The sequence below is a fragment of the Neomonachus schauinslandi genome, chromosome 13 (assembly GCF_002201575.2).
Source record: "Neomonachus schauinslandi chromosome 13, ASM220157v2, whole genome shotgun sequence".
Lineage (NCBI taxonomy): Eukaryota > Metazoa > Chordata > Mammalia > Carnivora > Phocidae > Neomonachus > Neomonachus schauinslandi.
Window position 1 is genome coordinate 12,043,770 of NC_058415.1, and position 25,563 is coordinate 12,069,332.

General features: G+C 47.6%; 1 protein-coding gene across 1 annotated transcript in view; it reads right to left on the reverse strand.

Annotated features, from left to right (window-relative positions):
- Window positions 1–252: 252 nt before the first annotated feature.
- APBA1 (amyloid beta precursor protein binding family A member 1) overlaps window positions 253–25,563 on the reverse strand; it is a 76,008-nt gene continuing 50,697 nt past the window's right edge. The window contains exons 7-12 of the mRNA XM_021694416.1: window positions 24,916–25,101; window positions 20,454–20,633; window positions 17,935–18,147; window positions 3,307–3,426; window positions 1,236–1,376; window positions 253–324 (exon numbers count right to left, since the gene is read on the reverse strand). Coding sequence (XP_021550091.1) covers window positions 253–324; window positions 1,236–1,376; window positions 3,307–3,426; window positions 17,935–18,147; window positions 20,454–20,633; window positions 24,916–25,101 — 912 coding nt within the window. The remainder of the gene's footprint in view (window positions 325–1,235; window positions 1,377–3,306; window positions 3,427–17,934; window positions 18,148–20,453; window positions 20,634–24,915; window positions 25,102–25,563) is intronic.

The window sequence follows — 25,563 nt, forward strand, 5'->3', positions numbered from 1 at the left end:
GGCTGGCGGCTGCTCTCCATCCTCAAGCGAGCGCAGACAAAACGTCCCTGGCATTAAAAAAAAAAACAAAAGAAAAAAACCCTGCAAACTGGAGAGAGAGAGAGCAAAGAGGTCTGCGGCTTCTTCTCTTCGGTGGAGAACCGGTGCTGGGCGTGAGAGGGAAGGGTCTCGGTGGGCACACAGATGCAGCACGAGAAACACACCACGAGTGAGGACAGGCCTCCATGCAAGCGGCCAGGTGGGCGCGCGGCCTCAGATGTACACGGGCTGCTCCTGGGCCGTCAGCAGTCTGTACATGGCCGCCGGCATCGTCTTCATGTGGATCTGAGGGGCGGGAGGCGCGTCAGTGGGCCTCAGGCCGGGGGCTGTGGGCATCGCCGCCCCCCGCCATGGCCCTGGGTGGGGGCGGGCAGCGGCTCTAACCACGGGGGGCTTTGAAGATCTCCTCCCCCCACCCCCCCACCCACGACAGGGACCAGACCGAGGTGGCCTCTCTCTAAAATGTTTGTTCTCCCAGCCAGTGTGACGTTCTGGCTCTCACCGGGCTGAGGTGGTGGGGGTTTTGACTCCTCCTGTCTCCTCCCCGCACCGCCCCGCACAGGTCGGGTGGCCCAGGAAGGGGGCCCAGGAACAGCCACCACGACCTCAGGAGGCCCCTACCGGGGAGCTGCCCCTGGAGGGGGCTCTGCTGACGAGATTCAAGCGAAGACTTCCATCTCCCCAGCACACTAACTGGAAAACCAGACAGAACTTGGGCAGCCCAAGGGGAGCCACACGGATGAATCCCAGAGTCCAAAGGGGAAGGAGAGCAACTAATGCCAAGGGGACTCGCTCCTGTTGGCAAGAGCTGCTCTCGGGCACGGCTGGTCACTGGGTTAAATGCGGGCTGGGGGACGCCTGGGTGGCTCAGTTGGTTAAGCGTCTGCCTTCGGCTCAGGTCATGATCCTGGAGTCCCGGGATCGAGTCCCGCATCGGGCTCCCTGCTCCTTGGGAGCCTGCTTCTCCCTCTGACCCTCCCCCCTCTAGTGTTCTCTCTCTCTCATTCTCTCTCTCTCAAATAAATAAAAATCTTAAAAAAAAAAAAATGCGGGCTGGGACGGAGGTTCTGGCTGTCAGGCAGTGCTGAGGACCAGAATGGACACTCCCTGGAAGGCCTGTGTAGGGCCGCACAAGCGTGAGGCCAGGGGCACCAGGGGCACCAACCCCCCCACCCCCCGGCCCTGCTCGCTCCTACCTCCCCCACCGCATTGGAGAGGATGTGGACGATCTTCTCGTGTGGGGTGGCCACCACACTCTGCCCGTTGATCTCAATGATCCGGTGTCCCACGCGGACGCCACCTCTCTCCGCTATCCCCCCTCGCATGAGGCTGCAGATCTGTCGGAAGAAAGACCACATTACCCTTCAGGGCAGCACCACGTGGCGGGGAGCTGGGTGGGGATGGGCCTGTTGTTCCTGGAGCCCCTGCCCTCTCATCTCTAAGAAGCTGCTGTGGTTACTTTGGGGGCATTTAAATCTCTTGGTTTCTTTCCATGACAAAAAGGGCCACACGCCTGTGCACTCGGTGCATCACGGGGCGTCACAGCCCGCTGAGTTCTGACCGCTTGTCATCCCAGCTGGGCCGTGGGAGAAAGAGCTGTTGGGGCCTGTCACCGAGCCGCCGTGGTTTCAAGCTCTCAGCCCGTGGAACACAGGCGAATATCACTTCCCACATTCACCCCTGGGACTTGAACATCGAACTTTATCATGTTCGAAGCCTGCTTTTCAGGGTCACAGTTACATGAGCCAAAGTGTGGCCAGCTGGCTCCTTTCGGCCTTCTCCACTCCACAGCCCACGTTCAAACTCACTCCTCACGGAAAGGCCACCGCGGCTGGTTTCCGCCGCTGTATGGCCAGGCATCACGGTTCGCAGAGGAGATGACCTCTCCAGGGGCTGGAGGGCTCTGGGCTCGGCCCTGGGAGCCAGGCTGTCCCCACCTCACACAAAGCATCAGACTTTCCCCCCAAAAATATGTTCTGAATTTACAGAGTTGACTTTTCACTTCAGATATGTACCTTTTCAGCCCACGTAGACAAGACCTTGGCGTCCCAAGACAATGGGCTGTCTGTGTCTGAACACGGGGACTCTGCGGCCCTTGGGGTGCCCTGGGGTCAAACACTCCGCGGGCGCTTCCCACACTTCAGACAAAACTGAGGGACCTGCCGCTGTTTGTATCTGAACAACTTCTAAAATTATTTGAATATGAACAAAGCAAACAAGGAAAATCAGCAGATAAAAACAGACATCTGGCCCAAACCATAGAAGGAACCCTGGCTCCCCAGCCTAGGACAAGGCCACTGGGGTACAAAGAACAGATGAAGGGGCTGGATGTTTCCATGCCACCTGGGAACCCCAACGGTATTTCTAAACCTCGAAACATACTCTGAATAAAATTTTAATAACCTACCGCTCTTAACTGCAACTTAAGGGGGAAAAGAATAGGGTTCTTCAATCTGGAAAGACAGAGGCAAAACAGAGGGAGAGCATACCCAAAACCTAAAAGTCAAGAAGGTCACAGACAGAGAACGGGACTATCATCAAAGCCCGGACCTCCTGTGAGTCCAGAACAAGGCAAACCAGGACAAAAGGGAATAGTATTGAGTACAGAGTTCCGGCTTGGGACGAAGAAAAAGTTCTGGAAAGAGCTAGTGGTGGTGGTTATACCACTCTGTGAATGAATGTACGTCACGCTACAGAACTGTACGCTTAAAAATCGTTTCCATGGTAAACTTAGCGCTGAGTGTATTTCACCACAATAAAGAAAAAAAGGAAGTATTGTTTCAAGGCAGACATCCAAGTGATGAAAATACTCTTTAGCCCTACAGTGCTATTTCAGGTTACAGAGGCAAGGCGGAGGCCATTCATGTGTCACAGGCCCGGGGGCGCCGCCCCTGGGCAGTGCCTGGAATCACCGGGGAGCCCGCCCAGCCCCAGCACTGCACACCCAGGGCTGGAGGGGGAAGAAGCGCTCGGAGGCACGTCCCAGACCATCTCAAGTTGGCAGCTGGGAGTGCCACCCTGCACCATCACCTAGAGACTCAGGGCCCTGACTGCGGCTAGCACCTTTTTTTCTCCTGTGGAAGGCACAGAATTCTCTGCCCGAAGGGGATCTGCCCACGGAGGAGGCAGAGCGGCCCTCCCCCACCCAGCCCTCTCCTTGCTGGATTCATCTGGGGACCTGCCTGGCTTTAAAAAAAAAAAAAAGTAAAACCAAACACTGTGCCAGAGTTCTAAGACTTTTGGGAGGAAGCGCAGAGCCGGACTTACGATTCCGTTCTGGACGCTGAAACCCAGCTGGTAGCGCAGGTCTGGTCTCCTGATCAACACGGTGGTCACTGGAGGACACCTCACAATGTTCAGCTTCACCCGGGGCTGGTTCTTCAGGCCCTGAAACGTGAATGGGGCACAGTGGAGATGGCAGCCAGCGAGGGAGGCAGAGGACATCAAAGCTGACAGCACCCAAGGCAAAAATTTTGGGGACTCGTGAAGCAGCCCCACACAGGCCGATGGTGCCCGGGCAGGGATAACCCACTGCTAGATGAACCAACTCAGGCTCTGAAGAGGTGATGTACCTCTTGCACCTGCGGCCAGTGTGCTCTGAGAGCATGGGGAGCGTGGTGGGGTGGGAGTGATGGCTGGTGCGGGAGCTGGGGGGCCTGATGACCAGTCGGCCACCACCATGTTAGCACCACGTGTGAGCACCCCACCATCACCGTCCATCACACTCTGTCCCGATGATGAAACCAGCCGAACTACCTGTCACTGAGCATGGACTCTTGCCACCCACAGGAGCCGTCTCCTCAGTCTCCTTGACAAACTGCAGCTATAACTATGTCCGTTTTACAGAAGAAGAAATTGAGGCTCAGAAATACTCAGCAATGCACACCAGCAGTGGGATCCAACCCCAGATCTGTTGTTTTCAAACCCAAGCATTTTCGCCGACACCATGATCCCCCATACAGACAACAGCAGGGTGTGTATCATTCACAAGGAGTAAGGTTTGCTCAACAAAGAAGCCATGGAAAGCATCAGAAGAACAAATTTGTGCCACCATGTCGGGCCACTGCTCTTCCAGCAGGGACCCAACAAGCGGCAGATCCGGGGAGACTCCCCTTCCTCCCCCGGGAGGAGCGGCGCGGGAGTGCACCGCAGGGATCTGCTGGCTTTGGAGACTCCACATCGAGTCGAGTGCCAGAGATAGAAATGCTTGGTCACAGGCTGGGGGAGCACGGAGTGCAGCTGGAGACCGGGGAGATGGGAGTGACTGACTGCTTTTCTCTGGGGGTGCACTGAGGAGTGTGGCCCCGAGTTCTCGGCTCCTCCGGGGCAGAGATTGGGAGGCCGCCATTTTCACTCTTGGCCTCCAAAGCCATATGGAAAGCTTGCAGGGAACAAAAGCTCCCGAGAGCAAACCCAGAAGATTACTTAGCCCAGACCGGGCAAGGGCAGGGCAATTCCGCCTCCGGCAAAGACATTTGGGAACTACGGCAACAGGCCCCTCCCCCAGAAGATCAGCGAGAACAGCCAGCCAAGACCAAGTTTACCGATCAATGAGAATGGCAGAACTCCAGCGCTAGGGGAATACTGCACATAGAATCCATGGCTTTTTTACCATGATTCTTTAGTCTTTCAAAGTTAATTTTTTAAATTTTATTTATTTTTTTTAAAGATTTTATTTATTTATTTATTTGAGAGAGAGAGAGCACATGAGAGGGGGGAGGGTCAGAGGGAGAAGCAGAGAAGCAGGCTCCTCGCTGAGCAGGGAGCCCGATGTGGGACTCGATCCCGGGACTCCAGGATCATGACCTGAGCCGAAGGCAGTCGCTCAACCAACTGAGCCACCCAGGCGCCCCAATTTTTTAAATTTTATTTTTTTTTCTTTTCCCCTTTTTAAACATCTTATCAATTCCTTTTTAAAAATCTTTCTTAATTTTCATTTTTAGAGTCATATTCTATCCTTTCATTGTAGTTAACCTTATTTTGTGTGTGTGTGTGTGTGTGTGTGTGTATATATATATGTGTGTATGTTTTTCTCTCTTTAAAATTTTGGGATACAGTTTCTTCTAACAGACCAAAATATACCCTAAATCTCTAGTGTATGGCTTTGTTCTAGTCTCCCGCCTGATCACATTCTCTATCCCTTTTATTTTTTTTTTAAATTTTATTTTATTTTATTTATTTTTTTTTAAAGATTTTATTTATTTGAGAGAGAGAATGAGATAGAGAGCATGAGAGGGGGGAGGGTCAGAGAGAGAAGCAGACTCCCTGCTGATCAGGGAGCCCGATGCGGGACTCGATCCCGGGACTCCAGGATCATGACCTGAGATGAAGGCAGTCGCTTAACCAACTGAGCCACCCAGGCACCCTTAAATTTTGTTTTTTCAACCAACTTATCAATTCCTTTTATAAAATCTTTTATAATTTTCATCTTTATAGTCATATTCCATCCCTTCATCATATTTACCCTTATTTTTGTACATACATAAGTTTTTCCTTCTTTAAAATTTGGGAGGCAGCTTCTTCTAACAGACGAAAATACACCCCAAATCTAGTGTGTTGCTCTCATCTATTCACCAGCCTGATCATATATATATTTTTTCTTTCGTTTTCTTTTCCCCCCAGTTTCAGGTCTCTTCTGATGTTTAGTGTATACTTCTCTGGAGTTGTTGTTATCCTTTTAGCATTTTGTTCTCACATTCATCTACTCTCTGGACAAAATGGCAAGACAGAAAAACTCACCTCAAAAAAAAGAACAAGAGGCAGTACCGACTGCCAGGGACCTAATCAATATGGGCATTAGTAAGATGTCGGAAATAGTGTTTAGAATGATGATTATAAAGATACTAGCTGGGCTTGAAAAAAGTATGGAAGATACTAGAGAATCCCTTTCTGGAGAAATAAAAGAACTAAAATCTAACCAAGTCGAAATCAAAAAGGCTATTAATGAGGTGCAATCAAAAATGGAGGCTCTAACTGCTAGGATAAATGAGGCAGAAGAGAGAATCAGTGATATAGAAGACCAAATGATGGAAAATAAAGAAGCTGAGAAAAAGAGAGATAAACAACTACTGGATCACGAGGGCAGAATTCGAGAGATAAGCGATACCGTAAGACGAAACAATATTAGAATAATTGGGATCCCAGAAGAAAAAGAAAGGGGGGGGGAGAAGGTATATTGGAGTAAATTATAGCAGAGAATTTCCCTAATTTGGGGAAGGAAACAGGCATCAAAATCCAGGAGGCACAGAGAACCCCCCTCAAAATCAGTAAAAATAGGTCAACATCCTGACATCTAATAATAAAACTTACAAGTCTCAGAGACAAAGAGAAAATCCTGAAAGCAGCTCGGGACAGGAGGTCTGTAACCTACAATGGTAGAAACATTAGATTGGCAGCACACCTATCCACAGACACCTGGCAGGCCAGAAAGGACTGGCATGATATATTCAGAGCACTAAACGAGAAAAATATGTAGCCAAGAATACTATATCCAGCTAGGCTGTCATTGAAAATAAAAGTACAGATAAAGGGCTTCCAGGACAAAAAAAACTAAAAGAACTTGCAAACACCAAAGCAGCCCTACATGAAATATTGAAAGGGGTCCTCTAAGCAAAGAGAGAACCTAAAAGTAACACAGACCAGAAAGGAACAGAGACAATATACAGTAACAGTCACCTTACAGGCAATACAATGGCACTAAATTCATATCTTTCAATAGTTACCCTGAATGTAAATGGGCTAAATGCCCCAATCAAAAGACACAGGGTATCAGATTGGATTAAAAAACAAGACCCATCGATATGCTGTCTGCCAGAGACTCATTTTAGACCCAGAGACACCCCCAGATTGAAAGTGAGGGGGTGGAAAACCATTTACCATGCTAATGGACACCAAAAGAAAGCTGGGGTGGCAATCCTTATTTCAGACAAATTAGATTTTAAAGCAAAGACTATAATAAGAGATGAGGAAGGACACTATATCCTACTTAAAGGGTCTATCCAACAAGAAGATCTAACAATTTTAACTATCTATGCCCCTAACATGGGAGCAGCCAATTATATAATCCAATTAATAACAAAAGCAAAGAAACACATCGACAACAATACAATAATAGTGGGGGACTTTAACACCCCCTCACTGAAATGGACAGATCATCTAAGCAAAAGATCAACAAGGAAATAAAGGCTTTAAATGACACACTGGACCAAATGGACTTCACAGATATATTCAGAACATTCCATCCCAAAGCAACAGAATACACATTCTTCTCTAGTGCCCATGGAACATTCTCTAGAATACATCACATCCTAGGTCACGAATCAGGTCTGAACCGGTACCAAAAGATTGGGATCATTCGCTGCATATTTTTGGTCCACAATGCTTTGAAACTAGAACTCAATCACAAGAGGAAAGTCAGAAAGAACTCAAATGCATGGAGGCTAAAGAGCATCCTACTAAAGAATGAATGGGCCAACCAGAAAATTAAAGAAGAATTAAAAAAATTCATGGAAACAAATGAAAATGAAAACATAACTGTTCAAAACCTTTGGGATGCAGCAAAGGCGGTCCTAAGAGGAAAGTATATAGCAATACAAGCCTTTCTCAAGAAATAAGAAAGGTCTCAAATACACAACCTAACCCTACACCTAAAGGAGCTGGAGAAAGAATAGCAAATAAAGCCTACGCCCAGCAGAAGAAGAGAAATAATAAAGATGAGAGCAGAAATCAATGAAATAGAAACCAAAAGAACAGTAGAACAGATCAACGAAACTAGGAGCTGGTTCTTTGAAAGAATTAACAAGATTGATAAACCCCTGGCCAGACTTATCAAAAAGAAAAGAGAAATGACCCAAATAAATAAAATCATGAATGAAAGAGGAGAGATCACAACCAAAACCAAAGAAATACAAACAATTATAAGAACATAGTATGAGCAACTCTATGCCAGCAAATTAGATAATCTGGAAGAAATGGATGCATTCCGAGAGATGTATAAACTACCAAAACTGAACCAGGAAGAAACAGAAAACCTGAACAGACCCATAACCAGTAAGGAAATTGAAGCAGTAATCAAAAATCTCCCAACAAACAAGAGCCCAGGGCCAGATGGCTTCCCAGGGGAGTTTTACCATTTTTTTAAAAAGATTTTTTAAAAAAGATTTTTAAATTTATTTATTTGACAGAGAGAGAGTGAGAGCAGGAGCACAAGCAGGGGGAGTGGGAGAGGGAGAAGCAGGCTTCCTGCTGAGAAGGGAGCCTGATGTGGGGCTCAATCCCAGGAACCTGGGATCATGACCTGAGCCAAAAGCAGACGCTTAATGACTGAGCCACCCAGGTGCCCCTCTACCAAACATTTAAAGAAGAATTAATACTTACTGTTCTGAAATTGTTCCAAAAAAATAGAAATGGAAGGAAAACTTCCAAACTCATTTTATGAGGCCAACATTACCTTGATCCCAAAACCAGACAAAGACCCCATCAAAAAGGATAACTACAGGCCTGTATCCCTGATGAACATGGATGCAAAAATTCTCACCAAAATACTAGCCAATAGGATCCAACAGTACATTAAAAGGATTATTCACCACAACCAAGTGGGATTTATTCCTGGGCTGCAAGGTTGGTTCAACATCCACAAATCAATGTGATACAGTATGTTAATAAAAGAAAGAACAAGAACGGTATGATCCTCTCAATAGATGCAGAAAAAGCATTTGATAAAGTATAATATCCTTTCTTGATTAAAACTCTTCAGAGAGTAGCAAAAGAGGATACATACCTCAATATCCTAAAAGCCATCTACGAAAAACCCACAGCAAATATCATTCTCAATGGGGAAAAACTGAGAGCTTTCCCCCTGAGGTCAGGAACATGGCAGGCATGCCCACTGTCACCACTGCTGCTCAGCATAGTACTAGAAATCCTAGCCTCAGCAATCAGACAAAAGAAATAAAAGGCATCCAAATCGGCAAAGAAGAAGTCATGCTCTCACTCTTTGCAGATAATATGATACTTTATGTGGAAAACCCAAAAGACTCCACCCCAAAACTACTAGAACTCATACAGGAATTCAGCAAAGTGGCAGGACATAAAATCAATCCACAGAAATCAGTGACATTTCTATACACCAACAAGATAGAAGAAAGAGAATTTAAGAAGTCGATCCCATTTACAATTGCACCCAAAACCATAAGATACCTAAGAATAAATCTAACCAAAGAAGCAGAGAATCTGTACTCAGAAAACTCTAGAATACTTGGGGGGAGAGGAATACTCAATTCCAACCGGTCCCCAGAATTGAGCTGGATATCTACCAGACCACTCTGAACACCCATGAAATCAGCCTGAGATGTAAGAAGATATATCTGGATCTCTACAAACAGAATATCGCAGGCAGTTGGTTTCAAGGTATAAAGCAGGGAGCCGTGATTTCGCAGGCAGATATCGGAGGATAAATGGAAGGGGGAGGGAGCCGTGCGGATCCTGCACCACTGGTGAGTGACAGCCTCCCGAGCTGGGGACCAGGCACAGACTGGCAGACCAGTGGCAGCAGGGAACGGACATTCGGGCAGCTCCCCGACGGAAACCCAGAGCAGTGGAGCCACGTGTGCAAACTGGGGGCGACTGGTGGTTTTAGAAGTACAAAGGGAAGAGACGTGCCCTGACCGGGAGGCGAGGACTGGGAGCCCAGCTGATGGGCGCACAACCCAGGACGCTGCAGTTTTTAGCAGTATAGACAGAAACGGAGATAGTGTGGCCTGGAGAGCTTACTGAAGAATAGACTGTGATCTCTCTATTCTGAGGCAGAGGGTTGGAAACCATCTCTTCTACTCTGACTCTTGGAAGAGACACAGAAAGTCGCCAGAGAACAAAAGCCCCCCAAAACCGGTTTTCACTGAGCCCATCCCCCCCACAGGGGGCGGGACAACTCTGCCCAAACAGGGTTGCCTGAGTAACAGCACGGCAGGCCCCTCCCCCCAGAAGACAGGCTGGGAGAACAAGAGGCCGACAACCCTAAGGTCCCTATAAAACAGGTGCATCTTGCTTGGGTTGTGGTCAATAATTTGGACTCCATACATTCCCTCAACCACCCCTCAACAGAATGACTAGGAGGAGGAACCCCCAAAATAGGAAAGACTCAGAGACTGACTTCTGCCACAGATTTACAAATGGATACAGATATAACCAAGATGTTGGAAATGGAATTCAGGGTAGCACTTGTGAAGACAGTAGCTAAAATGGAGAAATTGGTTAATGGCAACATACAGTCTCTAAGGGCAGAAATGAAAGCTGTACTGGCAGAACTTAAAAATGCTATCAATGAGATCCAATCTAAACTAGATACTTTAACAGCTAGGGTAAATGAGGCAGAAGAATGAATTAGTAATCTAGAAGACCAACTGACAGAAAAGAAGGGTAAAGAGGAGGCCAAGGAGAAACAACTCAAAATCCACGAAAACACAATCAGAGAAATAAGTGACACCATGAAACAGTCCAATGTCAGAATTACTGGGATCCCTGAGGGGGTGGAGAGAGAGAGAGGACTAGAAGATATATTTGAGCAAATCATAGCTGAGAACTTCCCTAATCTGGGGAATGAAACAAACATTTGTGTCTTAAGAGGCAGAGAGGAACCCTCCCAAGATCAAGGAAAACAGGCCAACACCTCGGCATGTAATAGTAAAACTTGCAAATCTTAGAACCAAGGAAACCATCTTAAGAGCAATTAGGGGGAAGAGATTCCTTACATACAGAGGAAGGAACATCAGAATAACATCAGACCTATCCACAGAGACCTGGCAAGCCAGAAAGGCCTGGCAAGACATATTCAGGGTACTAAGCTTTACCCTGCGGCCTCTGCTCTGGCGGGAGCGCCCCGGCAGAGCTCCAGACACGTGTGGAGGGGACAGCCATGGGCTTTGGACAGAGGCAGCCCCAGGATGACTTGAAAGTGGGGCATCCTGGGTCCTCCTAAAGACAGAAAATTAGTGGCTGGTGAACAGTCTGTATGGCATTCTCAGATGCCTTTACCCGAGTGAGAAATCTGCCTCCATCAGGACCTCAGATGTCTGACAGCCCTATGTGACATCAGGATAGGATATTCCTGTAAATATACTGCAGGACATGTGGCACTCTACAACACTGACAACATTTACTGCACGTTGATGTGCCAGAATTGGTAAACTCATTCTACATATCTTAATCTTCCCAACAGGCCTACAAGAGAAAGAGAATGCAGCGCGGAGAGGGAGAGAATCTTAAGCAAGCTCCAGGCCCCAACAGAGCCCGATGCTGGGTCCCATCTCACAACTCTGAGATCATGACTTCAGTGAAAATCAAGAGTAAGATGCTCAACCGACGGATCCAACCAGGTGCCTCAAAGATTTACTTTATTAAAGGATGGAATAGAGTAAGGTTCCCATTTTAGTTTTACATATATAGTAGTACAACTGCTAAATTAGGGACACAAAGATGTTACAGATACATGTAATAAACAGTTACATAATAATACAACACAGAAAAGTCATTCTGAGATTATTTCAACAATATATCAAGAATAATCTCCCTAGGGGCGCCTGGGTGGCTCAGTTGTTAAGCCTCTGCCTTCAGCTCAGGTCATGACCCCAGGGTCCTGGGATCTAGCCCTGCATTGGGCTCCCACTCGGCGGGAGGCTTGCTTCTCCCTCTCCCACCCCCCTCCCCCAGCTTGTGTTCCCTCTCTCGCTGTCTCTCTCCCTGTCAAATAAATAAAATCTTAAAAAAAAAAAAAAGACATATTCAGGATACTAAACGAGAAGAACATGCAGACAAGAATACTTTATCTGGCAAGGCTGTCACTGAGAATGGATGGAGAGACGCAAAGCTTCCAAGACCGGCAGAAGCTGAAAGAATATATGACCACTAAGCTGGTCCTGCAAGAAATATTAAGGGGGGTTCTATAAAAGGAGAAAGACCCCAAGAGGGATATAGAACAGAAATTTACAGAGACAATCTATAGAAACAAGGACTTCACAGGCAATATGATGACAATCAATTCATATCTTTCAATAATCACTCTCAACATGAATGGCCTAAATGCTCCCATAAAACGGCACAGGGTTGCAGATTGGATAAAAAGACAGGACCCATCCATATGCTGTCTACAAGAGACTCATTTTGAACCTAAAGATACATCCAGACTGAAAGTGAAGGGATGGAGATCCATCTTCCATGCCAACGGACCTCAAAAGAGAGCTGGGGTAGCAATTCTTATATCAGACAACTCAGTATTTAAGCTAAAGACTGTAGTCAGAGACACAGAAGGACACTATATCATTCTTAAAGGGTCTATGCAACAAGATCTAACAATTGTAAATATCTATGCCCCCAACATGGGAGCAGCCATCTACATAAGCCAACTGTTAACCAAAATGAAGAGTCATATTGATAATAACACGTTAATTGTAGGAGACCTCAATACTCCACTCTCAGCAACAGACAGATCATCTAAGCAGAAAATCAACAACAAGAGCTTTAAATGATGGACCAGATGGACCTCATAGATATACACAGAACATTGCACCCTAAAACAACAAAATACTTATTCTTCTCGAGTGCACATGGAACTTTCTCCAGAATAGACCACATACTGGGTCACAAATCAGGTCTCAGCCGATACCAAAAGACTGAGATTATTCCCTGCATATTCTCAGATCATAATGCTTTAAAACTGGAACTCAATCACAAGAAAAAATTTGGAAGAAATTCAAACACTTGGAAGCTAAAGACCACTCTGCTCAAAAATGTTTGGGTCAACCAGGAAATCCAAGAAGAACTTAAACAATTCATGGAAACCAATGAGATCTAAAACACACTGGTCTAAAACCTATGGGATACTGCAAAGGAGGTCCTAAGGGGGAAATACATGGCCATCCAAGCCCCACTCAAAGAACAGGAAAATCCCTAATTCACCAACTAACTTTACACCTTAAAGAACTAGAGAAAAAGCAACAAATGATGCCTAAGCCACGGATTAAAAGAGAAATAATTAAGATTAGAGCAGAGATCAATGAATTAGAAACCAGAAACATAGTAGACCAGATCAACGAAACTAGAAGCTGATTCTATGAAAGAATAAGATTGATAAGCTACTGGCCAGACTTATCCAAAAGAAAAGAGAAAGGATGCAAATTAATAAAATTATGAATGAAACAGGGGAGAGATCACAACTAACACCAAGGACATAGAAACAATTATTAGAAATTATTATCAACAACTATATGCCAATAAACTAAGCAACCTGGAAGAAACAGATGCCTTCCTGGAAACCTATAAACTGCCAAGACTGAAACAGAAAGAAACTGAAAACCTGAATAGGCCAATAACCAGTAACAAGATTGAAGCAGTGATCAAAAACCTCCCAAAAAACAAGAGTCCAGGGCCTGATGGATTCCCTGGGGAATTTACCAAACATTCAAAGAAGAAATAATACCTATTCTCCTGAAGCGGTTTCAAAAAATAGAAACAGGAGGAAAGTTTCCAGACTCATTCTATGAGGCCAGCATTACCTTAATCCCCAAACCAGGCAAAGACCCCATCAAAAAGGAGAATTTCAGGCCGATACTGGATTCCAAAATCCTCAACAAAATCCTAGCTAATAGGATCCAACAATACATTAAAAGGATCATCCACCACGACCAAGTGGGATTTATTCCCAGGATGCAAGGGTGGTTCAACATTTGCAAATCAATGTGATAGAACACATTAATAAGAGGAGAGAGAAGAACCATATGGTCCTCTCAGTTGATGCAGAAAAAGCATTTGACAAAATACAGCATCCTTTCCTGATTAAAACTCTTCAGAGTATAGGGATAAAGGGAACACTCCTCAATTTCATAAAATCCATCTATGAAAAACCCACAGTGAATACCATCCTCAATGGGGAAAAGATGAGAGCCTTTCCCTTAAGATCAGGAACACGTCAAGGATGCCCACTCTCGCCACTGTTGCTCAACATAGTACTAGAAGTCCTAGCAACAGCATTCAGACAACAAAAAGAAATAAAAGATATTCAAACTGGCAAAGAAGAAGTCAAACTCTTTTTGCAGATGACATGATACTTTATGTGGAAAACCCAAAAGACTCCACCCCCAAATTACTAGAACTCATCCAGCAATTCAGTAATGTGGCAGGATACCAAATCAATGCACAGAAATCAGTTGCTTTCTTACACACTGACAATGCAACTGTAGAAAGAGAAATTAGAGAATCGATTCCATTTACAATAGCACCAAAAACCATAAGAGACCTCAGAATAAACCTAACCAAAGAGGTAAAGGATCTATACTCTAGGAACTATAGAACACTCATGAAAGAAACTGAAGACACAAAAAGATGGAAAAACATTCCATGCTCATGGATTGGAAGAATAAACATTGTTAAAATGTCTATGCTACCCAGAGCAATCTCTACCTTCAACGCCATCCCGATCAAAATTCCAATGACATTTTTCAAAGTGCTGGAACAAACAATCCTAAAATTTGTATGGAATCAGAAAAGACCCCAAATCGCCAACGAAATGTTGAAAAAGAAAAACAAAGCTGGGGGCATCACGTTGCCCGATTTCAAGCTATGTTACAAAGCAGTGATCACCAAGACAGCACGGTACTGGCACAAAAACAGACATATAGACCAATGGAACAGAATAGAGAGCCCAGATATGGACCCTCAACTCTATGGTCAAATAATGTTCGACAAAGCAGGAAAAAATTATGCAATCGAAAAAAGACAGTTTCTTCAATAAATGGTGCTGGGAAAATTGGACAGCTATATAGAGAAGAATGAAACTTGACCATTCTCTAACACCATGCACAAAGATAAACTCACAATGGATTAAAGACCTCAATGTGAGACAGGAATCCATCAATATCCTAGACAGTGGCCACAGCAACTTCTTTCAAGATACATCTCCAGAGGCTAGTGAAGCAAGAGCAAAAATGAACGACTGGGACTTCATCAAGATAAAAAGCTTTTGCACAGCAAAGGAAACAGTCAACAAAACAAAGAGGCAACCAACAGAATGGGAGAAGATACTTGCAAATGACATAGCAGATAAAGGGCTAGTATCCAAAATCTATAAAGAACTTAACAAACTCAACACCCAAAGAACAAATAATCCAATCAGGAAATGGGCAGAAGACATGAACAGACATTTCTGCAAAGAAGACATCCAAATGACCAACAGACATAGGAAAAAGTGCTCAACATCACTTGGCATCAGGGAAATACAAATTAAAACCTCAATGAGATACCACCTCACACCAGTCAGAATGGCTAAAATTAACAAGTCAGGAAATGACAGATGTTGGCGGGGATGCGGAGAAAGGGGTACCCTCCTATACTGTTGGTGGGAATGCAAGCTGGTGCAGCCACTCTGGAAAACAGTATGGAGGTTCCTCAAAAAGTTGAAAATAGAGCTACCCTATGATCCAGCAATTGTACTACTGGGTATTTACCCCAAGGATACAAATGTAGGGATCCGAAGGGGTATGTGCACTCCGATGTTTATAGCAACAATGTCCACAATAGCCAAACTGTGGAAAGAGCCAAGATGTCCATCGACAGATGAATGGATAAAGAAGAAGTGGTATATATATACAATGGAATATTATGCAGCCATCAAAAGGAATGAGATCTTGCCATTTGCAATGACGTGGATGGAACTGGAGGGTATTATGCTGAGGGAAATAAGTCAATGAGAGAAAGACATGTATCATATGACCTCACTGATATGAAGAATTCTTAATCTCAGGAAACAACCTGAGTGTTGCTGGAGTGGTCGGGGGTGGGAGGGATGGGGTGCCTGGGTGATAGACATTGGGGAGGGTATGTGCTATGGTGAGTATTGTGAATTGTGTAGGATTGTTGTTGAATCACAGACCTGTACCTCTGAAACAAATAATACATTATATGTTAAAAAAAAAAAAAGAAGATAGTAGGAAGGGAAAAAGGAAGGGGGGGGAACTGGAGGGGGAGATGAACCATGAGAGACTATGGACTCTGAGAGACAAACTGAGCGTTCTAGACGGGAGGGGGTGGGGGGATGGGTTGCTTGGTGATGGGTATTAAAGAGGACACGTACTGCATGGAGCACTGGGTGTTATACGCTAACAATGAATCGTGGAACACTACATCAAAAACTAATGATGTAATGTATGGTGGTTAACAAAATAAAATGAAATTAAAAAAAAAATCAGAGAAAATTCTCTTCCCTCTGCATGCTTATAGCACTTCACCTCTATGTTGCCATTAGGGTCCACTGAACCCTTTTATTTTATTTTTTAAGATTTTATTTGAGAGAGTGAGGGAGTGAGCATGAGTGGCGGGGAGGGGCAGAGGGAGAGGGAGAAACAGACTTCCCACTGAGCAGGGAGCTAGACATGGGGCTCGATCCCAGGACCCCGAGATCATGACCTAAGCCAAAGGCAGACACTTCACCGACTGAGCCACCCAGGTGCCCCCACACTGAACCCTTTTAATTATGAGTCATCCTCCACATGCATGCTAATATTTTGGCTTCTCCATAGTTCAGCTCAGCCTAAGGGAGGCCCAATTAAACATGTCTGAATGAAAACAGACATTCGAAGCGGGTTCCTCAATGTTTTTTTTTTTAAGTAACCTCTATAGCCAATGTGGGGCTTGAACTCATGACCTCGAGATCAGAAGTCACACGCTCCACGGTCTGAGCCAGGCAGGCGCCCCTACGTTCTTTAGTCTTTGATGTATATTAAGAAGGGATAGAAGTTATTTAAGTGTAAGATGTAACAAAAAGAAATTAAATGAGGCCAAAGAGGACTGTTTTTTTTCTCTGGGTAAGATAACCTTTTGAGGCATCAGAATAGATCTGTTTCATTAAAAACAAAGAGGCACCTATCCCTGTGTCCTTTACACATTCACTTTGACTTCCCACCCTCGGACTGCTCAGCCATGGATGTTGGCTTTTGTGATTTTTCTTAGTTTAGGATAACTATTGCATGGATTCATTCATTTTCCCCTCTCTCTCTCATATACACACACAGAGCTAAGTTCTAGCCCCCAGGCCTTCAGGAAACCCTGAGGGATCCCAGTCTGCCTGTGGGTCTCAGTGCCTGGCATGGAGCTGAGGTCGACATTCGCTGTAGTGAAGGCGGAATGCTCCTACTGGGCCATGCCATCAGCAAGCGCCATACACGCAGGGGCTTGATTTCTAGGAAGAACATCTAATTTCTTCCTCTCAGATACTCACGTTTTAGTCTCACGTGAGTAGCTATCCTCAGCCTTATGCAAGAGTGTCCGTTCGGGCTGAACAAGAGGTAATTACGCTCCGGTGTGAGGGGGAGCACACAGCCTGGACCAGAAGTCCCCCCTTCTCACGGCACGTGTGGATCCCATTATGCAAGCTCCAGGGGATGACACGCTCCCTTGGATCACAGCCACAGCCACCACGAAGGAAACCATGCTCTCAGACTTGAAGCATTTCCATGATTTCCAACAGGGATGGCCAATCACCTCAAGTACATCTATCTGATTCTAAGCAACTGGATTACCGAGCGGCAGGAAATTCAGTTAAGGCTGAATCTAGGCTTCGGAAAAGAGAGTGCTGTGATTGATTAGTGATGCCTGCAAGGGGCACAGTACAGAGAGTGGTGTTATGTGAGCCAAATATACTGTCTTTGATCTAGGAACGATTTCAGGGAGGAGCCTGTATTAGTAACTTGGTGGTTCAGAGCCTGAGTGCGAGCACATGCCTTTATCCGTGTCCTCCCTCCTGTGGGCCCGACACTTAGTGTCTGTTCATGAGATGAATGACTGAAAAGCAGTCACACATCATCCATCTGAGGTGTATAACATTAGTCATCTTCTCCCACTTCCAGGTACCTTAATGATGCTCTGGCAGGTGGACAGAGGCAAGCCCACCAGGCTGGTGCCGTTTATGGACATGATCTGGTCCCCGATGTTCAGCTTCCCCGATTTCTCGGCGGGCCCTCCGTGCATCATGTTGGCTATGATCACGGTTGGCAAGATGGACCCCCAGCCAGACTCCACAATCACCACACCTAGGATTTCTCCTTTCTGCTTCTCTATGAAGACCTAAAAGGAAAACACAAAACCAAAAACCTGAATCAGCAACCACCCAGAGTAGGGGCACAAATCAAAGCTTCCCCCCAACTTCCTGTCTTGACTACAGGAGAAAGGCATTTCCTTGATGGTTCTGACCCAGACAAGTCCTGTCTTCTCTCGATTCCATGGCATTTGGTAAGAAATGATGTAACACAGGTTCGTATAATTTCTTGTAAAGCTTGCTCCACATGAGCAATCTTGCCTTGGCCAGATGAACAAAAGGGACACCAGGTGCTTTTTTCCCGTAGTTCTCGGGGAGCAGGAAGAGAGGCTGTGTGGGTGGGGACGTTGGTGGTGCATTACGGTTTCCAGAAATAGCTTTTGGATTTTATGCAAAGGCTGCCCCATTCCACAGAGCTTCACAAATTCCCTCCCACATTTAAGATTCTTGAGTTAAAAATAAACAAATAGACATTATAGAAACATTTCTTTGCAAGGAGCAAGCCGAAGAGAAAGGAAAAGAAAAAGGGATGCTAAGATTATCACAACCAAAAGGTTGGAAGCGCACGTAGAAGACCATATTCTAGATAGGCATAATTTTGTGTGGCCTTCCTTGGCAGGGCAGAGAAGACAGGGGTCAAGTTTGGATACCTGCAGTCGGCGAAGGTTTGCAGAGACACTACAAAGGGGCAAGACACTTTCTGGAAGCCTCTGACAAAGAGCGTATTATTTATTTACTCGTAGTCACGGATACACATAGGCTTGAACACACGCCTTTGTGGCGGCTGCTGGGGCCTGACAAAGCCCCTCTCAGGCTGGTGTCCCTTCTCTTGGCCGATGAAGCTAGCGGCCGGCCGCTACTCTGGAGAGCTGCCCAACGGGAGACACTCCCTATGAGGGGTTGTTGTGTTGCCCTCGAAATTCGTATGTTGGAGGCCAAACTGCCAGGACCTCAGAATATAACCTGATTTGGATACAGAGTCTTTACAGAGGCAATCAAGTTAAAATGAGGTCTTTAGGGTGGGCCCTGATTCAGGATGACTGGTGTCCTCACAGGAAGGGAAGGTATGGACGCAGACACATACAAGCAGAGACGGGAGACAATGTGAAGACATAGGGGGAAGACCATTCTCTCCGAGCCAGGGTGAGGGGCCTGGAACACACCCTTGCCCCTCAGCCCTCAGAAGGAACCGACCCTGTGGACACCTTGATCTTGGACTTTAAGCCTCTAGAACAGTGAGACAATACGTTTTTTGTTGTGAAGCGGCCCGATCTGCTGTAGTCTGTTAAGGTGGCCTGAGCACACCGAGACACCCCATTCTGATCTTGGTGTCAGTGACTGACTGCCTGCCAAACCCTTTGACCCGAGGTGGGACAAGCCCGCCCTATGATCTGTGACCCAGAGCCTCCTCTGGATCAGAATGAAGCTCATCCCTCCAGCAAGGCCACGTTCCTCCTCAGCGTCCCCACCACGCTGCTGCCCACACTCGCTTCTTCCTGAGGGCACTCTCCCCAAAACCCCTTCAACAAGAGTCCCTGTCTCAGGCTCTGCTTCTAGGGAACAGAGAACACCTAACCTACATCACCAAAGAAAAAGATCGCTTTCTCATCAAGGTACTTTTGTCTACTGGATAAAGCCCAAGCCCCTCAGCTAGACTTTCAAGGCCCCCAGTTCTGACCTGAACCCTGTGGGGGCCTCTTCACGTCCTCTTCCACACACACCCTGTGCTCCAGCAGGGCTGTCTCATCCATGGCTCCCCAGACAATCCCTGAGCTTTCTGACCTTCCTGCTTCCGTTACTTTGGCCCAGCCCTCTCAAATCCTTCACGCTTTCCGAAAAACACCCATACCTCCAGACCAGCTCAGATGGCTACGTTCTCCTCCAAAGCTCTGTCTGAACTTGCGGGGCTGCCCCCCTGCACAGCATCTATCCCTGAGTCCTGCCCCTGCTCTCTTCTGTCGCACACAGGGGTCTCTGACTAGCGCTTGTGTCCAGCACCATCACTTACCTTCTCCGTGCCCTTTCCTAGATGGTGGGCTTGGTAAGGGCGGGGTTCAGGTCCTGTTCACCTCTGGAACCCACCCCAAACTTAGCTTAGGACTGCCAGGAGCAGAGGATGCCCCACCGTGGGGACGGCCCTCTACGGTAGTCTTTAATGACAGGGCCTTATGAGAGGGGAGCCAGAGATGGGCCCGAGCCCTCAGCAACATCCTGCCAACTACACTCCCCCCTGCCCCCCCTACCCCCCAAAACTGTTCCACCTTCCTTCCACAGCAGGGTCGCCCCACACTCCCGGGCCTTCTGCCTGGCTGGCTGAGCTCAGAGAAGTACCTACATCTTTGCAGTTTTCTGACTTGGAGAAGTGGATCAGGTCATCGTTGTACATGTCCTGGGTGTTGAGCAGGTCACTATACTCCTTCTGGCTGAGATCTTCAGGGTTGATCCCATTGGCCCTGAGGAATTCCTGGTACGCCACGCTGAATGCCTGCCCAATGGACTGTGCGATCAGCTGGGCCTAGACAGTAGCCGGAGAGGGAAGACAGAGGTCAACGCGGCAGCAGGACTGGGAGCCCCAGGCGTCAGCTGGGCCAGTGGGTCTACACGTGGCACGAATCCCTGCCAGAGCCCATGCTCAGAATTACAGGGACATGTTTCATTAGGACAGTGACCCCAAGGTGGCTACTGGCATTCAGGGGACAGGAGTCAGAGATGCTGGACTTATGGCCATGTGAAGGACCATCCTACACAGTGATGAGCCATCCTACAACCCGAACGATTCTCGAATGTCCCCCCGGATGCTCACATGCATGTAACACCAGGAGCAAACCATCTGAGGCCGGGACTCAACTTCAATTTATATAAAACACAAAGGCATTAATTGCCTGGTTCTAATTCACATGGAACGTTCCAAGAATACAGCTGCTGTGTAAAGTGAGAGATGATGATGATGATTGGCTTTACCCAGCACTTTACCAGAAATAAGCTTTGTGACTTTGGAAAATCATTAGCATCAATGCTGTTCATGGTATCTGGGCGGCCAGCAAATCACAGTGCCGTCAGCCCACGTTTGCCGCAGAGCGAGGGAATCCTACAGGAGTGTGTGTTCTGCAGATCGATTTTCTTATTGAGCCCTCAATTCAAAATGTCAAACAGAAGTGTTTACGATAGTCAGCGAAATACCATGTTCTCACATCGAAGCCTATTACTCAAGTAGGTGTAAGCATCTGATGGCTCTGCTATTCCTTCCGGAGAGGCTGGGCCCAAGCACTTGTATACTGTAGGAAGGACAACTTTATTTTAGCTTTGCTTTCCTTTTATTTTTTTCTCTGTGTTACATTTATGGCAATACTTCCGCTTGTGAACAAATTTTCAAAACGGGAGATTATATTATCTATGAATTTTATCTCAGGACAGTAACGGGGCATCACATCTGTTGTACAAAGGGGGTTTGGGCCCCCTTGGGACCCCTGCTTGAGTCCAGCCCCACATTTTCCAGGTGAGGAGACTGAGGCCCAGAGACGTGAAGGAACCTGCTCAAGGTCACACAGCTCACAGGACAGGAATGCTGCTTCCGTGGTTCCTTCTCCGGCACTGGGCTTTGACAGCGTCTTCCTGCATTAAGTCATCCAGGCTATGGGTTCGGCCAGCCAGCAGCCACTGGGCACTTCTCACGTGTCCGTGGTGCATTAAAAGCTATCCGAGGACCGCTGCAGCAATCTGGACAACAAGCCTACGACTAACAGAAGCAGGACGGAGCCACAGGCCCTCATCCTAAGCTCTTGAGGCCATGTTTCAGAATCTAGAAATTTCTGTGTATTACAGAGGTAAAAGCTGCATCTATCATACACTGCCTAAAAACCCCACTAGAACCTGGGGAAGTGCCCTATAAACAATCAGTAATATTCCTGCAGCAAAATGTGTAAGATTCATGGTAAGCTGGACAAATCCTATAAATTGTCTCATGGCAGTTCAGGCAGGTTTATCAGCTGACTGACTACAAAAATCCCTTTTGCTTCTCAGAGCTCTTTTTTTAACCCCCCCAAGATAGATAGATAGATAGATAGATAGATAGATAGATAGATAGATAGATAGATAGATGATAGATAGATAGATAGATACATAGATACATAGATTTATTTATTTAAAAGATTTTTATTTATTTGACAGAGAGAGAGATAGCGAGAGCAGGAACACAAGCAGGGGGAGTGGAAGAAGGAGAAGCAGGCTTCCCGCCGAGCAGGGAGCCCGATGCAGGACTCGATCCCAGGACCCTGGGACCACGACCCGAGCCGAAGGCACACGCTCAACGACTGACCCACTCAGGCGCCCTCCCTAAGATTTATTTATTTTAGAGAGAGCGCGCGCGCATGAGTGGGGAGAGGCAGGAGGCGGCGGAGAGAGAGAATCTCAAGCAGACTCCACGCTGAGCGCAGAGCCCAATGCAGGGCTCGATCCCACAACCCCGAGATCACGACTTGCGGCGAAATCAAGAGTCGGACGCTTACCCCACCGAGCCACGCAGACACCCCTCTCAGAGCTCTTTAGACTGCGGAATGGTAGGTCTGTTATATCGTCCCCACTGCACAGGCAGGAAACAGAGGATGACAGTTAAGGTGTTCACTCCCTGGGAAGGGGGTGACGCGGGGGCTGACTCCTGGCAGATGGATTCCAAAGCCCACCCTCGCACCCACCACGTGGGACTGCCTCTCCGTAGAAAAACAACGAAAATCTCCAGAGCAATGTTATAAACACACACACACACACGCAATTCTAACCTCCTCTTCCTTTCCTCGCCTGCACGGAGTTTGGCTAAACGCCCCTAAGGGACGGTGAAATCAGAACTGCTCCGTGGCTGTGCTGAACTTTTCTCAACTCCAGGAGCCACAACAAGGACGCACCGCCCTGCGACCTGAGTAAGAGGGGAGGGGCATGAGCGGCGCGCGCTGGGAGCACGGTGGGTGGGGCCCGCCGGGAGCACGGAGGGGGGCGGCGAGCCGGGAGCATGGTGGGGGGGGGGGCACGCGCGCCGGGAGCACGGTCGGCTCGCAAGCTACGCGTCGCGGGCGGATGCGCGGGGCAAGCGCACAGGCTGTTGCTGTGGGGTCACGCGGCGGCCCAGGGAGGGGGGCACTGTCATTTCACACCAGCTCTCCCAGCTCTGGAGCCAACGCTCTTTCTCGATGCTTGCATCGGAAGCAAACGGGTAAGATCCCCAGGCCCGCTCCTGTCCTAACTCTTGCTTGCCCATCCTTCCCTTCGGTCCAGAACTCTGAGGAAACACAACCCCTCCTTGGACGCTGCAAGCCAGGCGGAGGCGGCAGAGGGCCGTAGGCATCCGCATGCCTGGGGAGCAGGGCTAACTCCACCTTTCCACCAGCCTGGAGGACACATGAGCCCTAAGTTTCTAAATTCAACTTTCGAAACCTTGAGAAACTTCAAAATTCATTCGCTCCCAGTCTGCGTGCTTGGCCTGAGGCTTTAAAGGAAGAGCAGGGAGAATGGCTGGGGGAGGCACTTCAAGCTCTCCGCCCTCTCCGTGATCTTGTCTCCGGGGGCCTGTGTTCTAGAGAAGCAGACCAGTAAAAGGGCAAAAAGTGTGAGCATCTCCCAGGCCCCGCGGCCGCAGCTGTAACAGCTCTGAGTCCCCGGGGAAGAGCAGCTTGCCTCTGCCTCTTGACTTCTTGCAGGAAGGCAATTTACTGCAGCTAGATGAACGCTCTCCTGGAGAAAAATGGCCTCCTGGAAGGAGCCAAGGCGACCACAGGCAATTTTTCTTTACGGAGCAAAGGGCTTCTGCTCAATATGAGAAACAGAGCTTACTCCGCAGTGGCAGGGGAAAAATCACAGTCGGTGGCACCCACACGGCCCTCCTGGCGGCGGGGGACGGGGGTGGGGTGGGGGTGGTGGTGGTGGAAGCTCTGTGGTTTCAGACCTTCCTGGGGCTGTGGCCCTGGCCCTCAAGGGAGCTTCTAAGGCCTGACAAGCTTTAGGAGAAACTCAGTGCTAATGTAGCTTGAAGCCTGGACACCTCTCCAGCAGTTCCAGGGACGACAGGGGTAAGAAGCCAAACAGAAGAAGGGGCCCTGCCTCTGTTGTAAATGAATTTTCTCTGTTGACCACATCACCTGGAAAGATGGGAGTTGGGGATCACGGACTTTGTGACAGGAGCAGCAGCTGGTGCTGGTCCAGCAGGTGATACTCCTGCCCCCGGGGGGGTAGGAGCAGGAATCCTCACTTTCCTGTGGTCTGGAGGGCAATCCTACACAACCAAGAACTGTCCTCCCCAAATGCCCTCATGCCCAGGTGAGATGTTCCTGGGGCCCCCATTGGTCTGACCATTTGACCACATTCCTTCTACTTGTCTCTCATACTAAGCTGTCCTCAAACTACACCAGCAGGTCCCTGCCTCAGGGCCTTTGCACTTGCTCTTTCCCCTCTCTCAGTTGATACAGGTCTCTCCTTAAATATCACCTCCTCAGAGAAGGCTTTGTTGATTACCTCACCTGACATAGCTCCTATCCCAGTGTTATTTTTCCTTATAAAACTCCTATCTAGTTTTATATTAAGTATATTTACCTATTTTATTTTCTGTCTCCCTATAAGCCTCATGATGAATACTTCGGCTGTTTATTCAGCCTTATAGCCCTAAAAGAGTGCTTGGCACATAGTAGGTGCTCACTAAATACTTGTTTCATGTATGATTAATGAGACCGATTCAGGTTCGGAGAAAGAGAGAATCTGGCCCACCCAGGGGCAGCCCAGGTCACCCGGAGGGACATCAGGGGAGGCACCCTTACATCCTCAGACTCAAAGACGTGGCAGATCATCTTGTACTGCCTTTTTCCATCCTGGGATGGGTGGGAGGCTTCCACGTTCTCCTGGGAGTTGGAGCGGGGCATCCGCCTGCGGGCCATCAGCACGACGATGTTCCCGATGTCTGCTATATAGGAGATGGTCCTCAGAGGGTGGTCCATCATCGTCTCCTGGAGGGCGCAAGGGAGAGGATGCTAAGTCCCGTGCAGCATCTGACGGCCCATGAGAGAGCCTGCCACCCCACCGCCCGGTCACGTGCGGTCCACACGTGGACCGTGGGCAGCCTTACACGCACCCACTCAGGCCTGGGGGCAGGTCGCTCGGCTGATAATAAGCCAGAGCAGGAAGTGTCTGTGGCACATGGGGAAAAAATTTCAGTCACTTTATAACCAGTAGAATCTCTGGCGGAGAAGTTAAAAGAATAAGGTAAAACGATGCGTGGGTGATGGCTGTATCTGTGTGATTTTAAACACAATTTCTCAAAAGGCTAATCTGTTCAAGTTAATGAATGTCCTCATAAAGACGTACGAGATTATTAGCAAACAACATCCACGGTGTGTTTGTTCCTTTGATCTTTAAGGGAACGGTCCCAAGAGCAGCCCCCCCCCCCCCGCCCCCCCGCCCCCCGCAGC